The 8,141-nt window shown below is 41.6% G+C and overlaps 1 protein-coding gene across 1 annotated transcript; it reads right to left on the bottom strand.

The window, feature by feature from the left end:
- Nucleotides 1–1,585: 1,585 nt before the first annotated feature.
- Nucleotides 1,586–7,398, bottom strand: gm2a (ganglioside GM2 activator). Its single transcript, XM_070913366.1, has 4 exons — nucleotides 7,227–7,398; nucleotides 6,281–6,433; nucleotides 3,594–3,776; nucleotides 1,586–3,480 (listed from the first exon to the last, which is right to left on the bottom strand). The coding sequence occupies exons 1-4, from the start codon at nucleotides 7,332–7,334 to the stop codon at nucleotides 3,325–3,327; spliced, it is 600 nt and encodes a 199-aa protein (XP_070769467.1). The 5' UTR covers nucleotides 7,335–7,398; the 3' UTR covers nucleotides 1,586–3,324.
- Nucleotides 7,399–8,141: the final 743 nt, after the last annotated feature.

Here is an 8,141-nt window from a genome sequence, read left to right as displayed (position 1 = left end):
TACAAAAAGAGGTAAATATGATTTCAGTTGGAGTTGGCACACACACACTAAGATGAAAGTGCTTTGATGGAGATTTTAACCACAAATATGTTGGCAGTAATTGGGAAGAAATTCTCTTTGGTTTTAAAACTTTAAACATATCTGTGTGTGTGTAACTGGATTGATCACACACGGCCTGCACAGCAGTCATACCAGGAAACGTTATCCAAAATAAAAGCCACATGTTGTGCAGCAGCTGGTTCAGACTACTGTACTTACTTTGGTTTTAATTCAGTACTGATGGTGGTGCTACGACAAAGGTCAAGTCATTAGTGAGTGTCGTTGGAAAACAATAAAATCTTGATTGGACTTTGTGGTTTGTTTCTTCTCTGGAGGTTCAGTCTCTCAGTCTTTCATCTCTGATGAAACCACAGAAGAACGGTTAATGAACGTTACCAGACGCTGGAAGCTGATTTTCATCAGCAGAGCACCAGTTTCAAAGTCAGGAATCCACACGAGGCTGAAAACACATGTGAACAGATCCTGATTCTGTAATTCATATTTATATCTCTGGACACAGCTGTGCCAGTTTTACACGCTACCGGTTCAGTGAGCATTGAGTAGAACTACACCGTACCTCCTTGCCAGCATCATTAAGGCATAAGTGGTACCTGTTCATCGCACTCATGTTAGTTTCAGTCGTCACCTCTCGACTACATTTCACTCCATCTTGACTTCATGTCCTGGACTTGAGGATTTGTTTGCTCCTTCATGTGTAACTCCTCACTTTCCTCCTTTTGTTGTCTGTTTTCTTTGCTGCTTCCTGTTAACATTCACCGCTGCAGCGACTTAAAATCAGATTTTACACTGAAGCGTCTTTGTCATAATAAAGAAACCACATGGTATTGTTATTTCTTTAAACTGTGTTTTTATATTTAATTTGAGTTTGTTGCAGAAGAAAATGTGATAAATCGCAAAGGAATACAAGTTTTTTTGTGTACTTTTGGCCCAGTGCAGTCTTTCATGTAGTGGAGTAGTAATAGTCCTTCTAGTAGCAGTAGCAGTACTGTTAAAAGTCTCATAGTGTATACTTCAGTGTAAACTGTGGTCACCACATTTTCAGAGGAAATGCTGCCACCTTATGGTGAAACATGGAGCTGCACCTTCACTGTGATCAAGGCTACAGGATCCTTTTGTGATCAGTGGGATGCAGCTCCACTTCACTACAAACCGACCACAGGATTAAGGTAGCGGTGGTACACTGGTGCTATTGGTCACACACATAGGACACTTCCTGCTTGTTCTAGAGGATTTGAGCATTCAGTCTGGTCTTCTGCAGGTGAACTGAGGTCAGGTGACTGACTGAGGTCAGGTGACTGACCCCTTGGTTGCCTTGTTGGTGTATTCAGGATCAATTAAATGGATCATTAAATGGAGGGGACTGTGTGTAAGAAGTTATGGATGAAAACATCCTCAGACACACTCACAGCTGGAGTCAGCACTTTAACCCCCAAAACCAAACAAGTCTAATCACGTTTCATGTGTGCAGTTTCATCTTTCATGTTTAAATGATGATAATGATTAAATGTAAGAAATGAAATGAGTATTAACCACAACAATTTGCTTTTTAATCATGAGTATCTATATAGTATATAGTATCTATTAAAAACTGTGACACTTATCATCGCTCATCATCCGTCATTATCAACACTGTAGATAACAAATGAAACTTAATGGTTTCTTCTTCTCTAAAGATCTAACCAGGCACTTAGTAAAAAGAAACAAATCAAAGAAGATAAAATATAAAATAATATCTCTCTCATACATTAGCTACTATCAGTTATATTACATTAATGAACTAGATGAGCGCTGCTTGAGTCCCAGCAGAGCTTCTACTCATTGGCCCAAAAACATATTTTTAAAAACATCCCATTTTTAAAAAACCTCAAAGAAAGAAATGATTGAACGATTGAAGCAAACTGAAAGCACTTATTATACGTATCTTATGTTTTGGCATGAAAAGCTCTCCCTCTCCTGGTCGTACTGTGACATCGCACTTTGTCAAATTTGGCAAAAAAGATGTGAAACTGACTTTAATATCAACTACTGGAGAAATAAGGAGAGAGAGAATCTGTCATGATCTCCACAAAGAAAAGATATCAATATTAAAGCCGTAATGTGCACGTGATGGTTTAAATCTTTTAAATCTTTTCCTGCAGATACCTTTGATCAATTCTTTAGTCTTTCTTCACACATGTGAGACCCCTGGAAGACAGACTGTTTATATTCATTAGCAAGTTGAATCAAATACGTCCTCATGTTTCAGGCACTGAGAAGGACAGATGTCTTGTTTCCCTTTCTCTGACAGTCTATTTGTCCACAAATTCATTGAACGTGTTGCACTTCTAAAAAGCTGCCGGTCCTTTGCTGCTTTTGGCTCTCTGCTTTGTGCATAGATTGAACAAAATAAAAATATTTGTTTCTCTGCATTTGAACACTTCCCCCCCGTGCATTTTACAAACTGTCTACGCGGTTTTAATTTTCTTTTTTAGTTTTCTGAGCTACTGACGTTTCCGTTCCATGTTTTATGTTTAATCAGTTTTTATTTGTGTGCATAAGAAACTGTGCTGAGAGCAGCTCTCAGGCGTGTCGACAAGGAATTACAGCAGTGCCCTGTGCGACAGACACAGTGTGAAACTGTTTCCTCAGCTAACAAAGGAGCGACATGCTGCTCGTGAAAGGGTCAGATCCCTCTGAGCTTTTTGTCCCCGCAAAGGTTCGTTGATTAAGATTTCAAAATATGTAGAACTTGCCGCAAGAGACATTGAGGGCCAGAAAACGTTCCAGATTACAGTCAAATTTTTATCTGCCAGTCAAGAAATACCAAAATAATTTCAATAAAATCGCAGCTTGAAACATCTCTGTCACTCATCACTTCATGTTCACTTGTTAAATGGCACCATGATCGGCTGCAGCAGGTAAAGTTACCGTTCATAAAGGATGAATTATCTGCTGCTTGATGGCTCAGATGGATCTCAGCAAACGGGGAAGAGCTTCACTTTCAGGCAAAGAAGCGATAAGTTTCAGCGGACAGCAACATGTTGGTGTCCGCACAGAGACAGAAGTGAGTTTCCTGATTTGTTTTCCTAAAAATCTTGTCTTTCTCCAACTGATCCGGGAAAACGGAGAAACTGTAAAAGGTCATCAAAACTGTTTTGTTGACCCCTGTGAAGTTTATCAGTCTCGGTGCTTTGTGCAACTTCTGCTTTTGTTTCCCAATTTTCGATCATTTTTATGTGCAAGTAAACAAAAACCTGAAACCTGCCGACTGGTTCCGGTGCTGGTTCAGTCGGAGTGAAGGGAGAGAGCGACTTTGAGGCAGCCCAGCTCTTTGCCCTGGCTGCCCAGGACCCCCTGCACACGGTAGTTCCCGTTAGTCAGCCAGTAGGGCAGATCCATGTAGGGCAGGTAGAAGTCCGACTGAGGCAGAGAGTACGAGCCCTGAGGAGACAGAGAGGAGAGTCAGACTGGATTCAGACAGACGGGACGGGACATGTGGCTCCTGCGAGTCTGTACATCAACAACACTTTATGACAATTACAACAGGGACTCACAGCTTTAAAGGGGCAGCGGCAGGGCAGTCCGTAGGTGTGCAGCGGTTCAGGACAGTCCTGACCCGGAGGGATCAGCTGGGTCAGAACATCACAGGCATCCTGATAGTGACAACTGCCCAACTCCTCCACACAGGGGACCTTCACCCAGAAACCTGCCACCTCCTTCTCCAGGGTCACGTTCAGCTGAAGAGTCAAACATGGTACATCAAATCAGATGAGATGAAGAGATCCAACATTATTGAGTTGTTGGTGTTTTCACGCCTGTAACTGTCTCAAAGGTCCCATGTACTGTATATGATGGGAGGAGAGGAAACAGCATTACATGTGATCTGGAGAGCGACAACAAGGGGACAATCTGTAATGGAAACATGGACAGATACAAAACAAGATGTAATCAACACATAAAAGTCAAATAAAGAACAACAAGACTGTAAAGAGACGCGTGACGGGATTAAACAGTAAAGTGCGATTACAAAGAGGAAGAGTTGAGCTTTGACGAGGTCACATGACAGAGAGGACATTATTCTCTGGTTATTGGCAGCAAAGAGAGAAGTGATAACGGTCTTATCAGGTCATGATGATGAATGAACTAACGTAACCTTATACTGTCTGTCAACACAAAGCAAAACCCTTGTGACAGAAGTCCAAGTCACATTCACAGCTTTTATCTCGTCAGTACATCTGTATCAAGTGACTCAGTTTGTGAGGAAGCTTCAATGGACACATTTAATTTGATAGATGAATCATAGTTTTAGTCATTTACAGAGTAAAAATACCAAACTCTTTATGAACAAATGCAAACAGCTGTACTTGAATTTTCAGCTCTGGTCATTTCTGAATTATTTTACAAACCTGTTTAAAGGAAAGTCCAATGTGCTTTATATGAAAGTGACATGAGATTATAATAAATAAAATAGACACACACACACAATACTGTGTTTTTTCTTTCAATTCACATATTTCTGAATGTAACAATGGTGCAACGCCCACACCTCTATGTGCAATCCAGTACAATCCCCTTACCTTCACTTCTTTCTTTCTGTGAATTTGTACATTTGTAAATTACAGTGTTTTTTTAGTTTTAGTATATTTTTATAACAGTCTTTATTGTTTTTATTTATCATCATATCTTGTTTTTCTACTTATGTCTCTATTGCACTATCCTGTGTGCTGCTGGAACAATGCAAATGTCCCCGCTGAAGGATTAATAAAGAGTTATCTCATCTTATCTTCAGTTGCTGCTTTGCTGAATACAGTCCAAATACTGTCTGTAGTTTTGACTCATTGTCCATGTTGCGGCTGTGTGTGTGTTCCCTGGTGCGCTGCATCTTGATTGGTCAATGAGGTGCACCTGACCTGGGGATGAAGAGGGAGGCTTCTGGTGTGTTTTGACTTTGTGCTTTTTGTTAGTGTTGATTTAGTGTCTTGGTTGTTTGTGTGTCTTTATGTTGATAAATCCCATGACTGTAGCTCTGCTCAGTGTTTGTTAGTTTGCCTCAGGGTGGGGCGTAACAGTCCACAACTGAAAAAGACGACTGGATGAACGTACTATCTTTAACCTTGTTTGTAAACTGATTCGGGAGCAAAGCCTGTAAAAACAAGCTTCAGCACAGAGACGCTCGCGCTGCAGTTATCGGAGCGGCTCAGGCTGTTGAGAGAGTCCGTGTGATCAGTTTTGGCATCACTCAGAAACAGTGCTGCTTGTTTACTCTGCTGGCTGCCGGTGGGAGCGTCACCGTGTTATCTGCAGTCCAGCGGATTGTTTTCAAACAGTTCGTCTTTAAATGAGTTGAAGCAGAATGACATGTTTCCTGCTGGTCCTCTGGTGTGAGACCTTGGACGTTTTGTGCAGGACATCATTTCTCTGTCCAGCAGCAACTAAATCAGTAAGATGGTTTTACGATGCAGAGCAGTTGAGGGTTTTATAGTTTACTGCATGTATTACAGCTACAGTCCAAACTGGCTCATAAACCTACTTCTGCTGGTCCTGAGACACACAAACAAGACCTGCAGTCAACGCTGAGGGAGACGAATCTGTAAATCTCCGATCACAAGCTTTCAGAGATTAAAGGGCATTTTGAAAACGTTCTAATGTCAGATAGTCCTCATCAGGAAAAACAACTGTGCACCAAAAAACCCACGATATTTATGACACTTGAATTAAAGACATAAAGAAGAGCTCATTTAACAGATTAACTTGTAGAAACAGAATTATTTTTCTTATGGAATACTGAATAGTTCCTTTGATAGTAAATCCAGTGAAAGAACCTGAAAGGTTGATTGTCTCTGTGTCTTAAACTGTTCCCAGCTCTGCGTGCAGCACACAGCCTGATCTGCTCACATGAAGCTCACAGGATCAGCAGCAGATCCAGACACGCCTGTTTCTATAAAACAGCCGAGGACCAACAACAAGCCGCTGGCTGCTGACAGACGGGACGTTGGACCAGACGGTTAAATTAGTGTTGAGTAATGCTGTATTTATGGTCCTATGGCTCAAACATAGCAGAGACTTAATGATTACTTCACCAGCTGCTGAGATTTCTGCCTTTTAATCTCACTTTATTTGGTGAATGTGTTTTAACAAAGAGAAGACACTGTAATACACTCACAGGTGTCCCGACGTAAAGGACAACAGCGGATATAATATATTGTTGTACTGTATATGAGGACAGCGTCGGTGTACTCACAGCCAGGGGAGCGCTCAGCTCTACAGATGTGGATCCAGATGCGGAGGCCGTCAGGTCTCCGGGGATGGAGATCGGATCTGGAGACACAGTCAGAGTCTTCAGTACAGCTGGAGGATCTGGCGTCCCACAGTTCTTCCAGTCAAAACCCAAAATCTGTCCACAACACAAGGGGTTAACACGCAGAGTCAGTCAACACAAACCAGCGTTTTCACATATTTTGGTCATTTACTACAAATCATGTATATTTCACATCACCGCACCAACTCCTGTTCATTTAATTCACTGTATTTCATATTTTTGAATTTTTGAAACCTTCCAGACAGGTTTTAGTTCATTTCTATGCCCTCTGAAAATCTATTTTTAATTAGACTTAAAACATGTTTTCAAGTATTTCTCTTGTAAACTATTTATTTATCGTGTATTTTACGTGCTAACATTGCAGACTAAGTGTATTTTTCTCATTGACTGTTCTTATGTCTGTACAGAACTTTGTAAAGTGATATAAATAAAGTTTATCACATGACCCAAAGCAAGTCTCTGCAAGTTGGTGTTCATATGTCAAATAAATTGAAACCAGCTGCTGCAAAGACAAACAAGGTAAAACTCTAAATATTTTAATAAACATCTCTGGCAATTAATGTACCGATTATTGTTTTCTGGTTTATCAATTCATTGTTTACTAAATAGTGAAAAATGAGTGCTGATTTTATCCAAAACTCAGAGATATTCAATTTACAATGAAACTAAAAACTAAGTGGCCACCATCGGCTGTAGAAGACCGTGAGATGTGGTAGAAAGCACCAGAAAAGGCTGATTGGATTTAAATATGTCTTATTGTACCATAAAAACAACCAGATCTATGAGTTCTCTTTCTTTAAATTATGCTAACATTTAACGGCAGCTAGCCGTCACGTTAGCATTCAGGCGGCGGGAGTGACGGACTCACCTGCGCCTTAGAGACCCTCCTCAGGGTGGAGGAGCCGCAGTTCACCTGCGTGACAAACACAACTACAGCCAGGCTCACGGTCACCGTCAGCATCGACACTTTGTCCATCGTGTTGTCTCCGGGAACAGATACCGACACTCAGCAGGGGGGAGAGACGGTCCGCTGCGGGGACTCTGAGCCGTTAAACTGACCGGGGACCAGGCGCAGCCGCCGCTCCTCTGTGAGTTACTTCCGTGTTTACCACCGCACCGGGCTGTCACGTGACCTGCGCATGGTCAGTAGCGTTTTCCGCGGTTGTTTCTGGAGTTTCTATCTGAGAGACACGGTCACGCTGCTGTGTGCAGGGGCCGTATAAGAATCACTGTAAAGTATAATAAGAATTATTTAAAGATAGGCACACGATGATTAAAATGGTCGAGAATCTCCTGTAGTTACATGTTAGCGCCTCTAGATGTCGTTGTAGGAAAGTTATTTTCTTATAAACACACACACACACACACACACACACTCTGGAGAAATGTGTCCACAGAGCTCAGTGTCAAAGTCTGCCCTTTGCAGCTGATCTGAGGTCTGTGGAGGAGGCAAACCCTTTGTACAAATCAGTTTTCTGAATCTACATTAAAGCACACGTCACTGAGGGTTGAGCAGGATCTGATGCGGACTTTGTGACACGTGGTCCGTGATAGGCCTCTGTGTTTATGTTACGTCTGTTGTATTAATCAGGATGTACATATATGTTTGAAAACTAAATAATAACTGCTATGATTGAACTTGAATGCAGCGCTGATCTCGCAGCTGTCTGAATCTCCGTATGTTGGACTCTCCCAGCAGCACTTGAACGCACGCTGACCCTCCTAATGGGGGCCTTGAAGTGTTTTATTATCATATTGGGGCTCAGTTGAAGACTAAATTCAA

Source organism: Enoplosus armatus, chromosome 10 (genome assembly GCF_043641665.1).
Source record: "Enoplosus armatus isolate fEnoArm2 chromosome 10, fEnoArm2.hap1, whole genome shotgun sequence".
Lineage (NCBI taxonomy): Eukaryota > Metazoa > Chordata > Actinopteri > Centrarchiformes > Enoplosidae > Enoplosus > Enoplosus armatus.
Note: the sequence above shows the minus strand (reverse complement) of the source record. Positions and strands in the feature narration are given on the sequence as shown.

Excerpts from the sequence above, each read along its gene's own strand:
- gm2a (XM_070913366.1), bottom strand. The coding sequence starts at position 7,334 with ATGGACAAAGTGTCGATGCTGACGGTGACCGTGAGCCTGGCTGTAGTT. Across the intron at positions 6,434-7,226 it reads GGAGGGTCTCTAAGGCGCAG|ATTTTGGGTTTTGACTGGAA; the intron begins GTGAGTCCGTCA and ends TGTTGTGGACAG. Across the intron at positions 3,777-6,280 it reads AGCTGAGCGCTCCCCTGGCT|CTGAACGTGACCCTGGAGAA; the intron begins GTGAGTACACCG and ends TTGACTCTTCAG.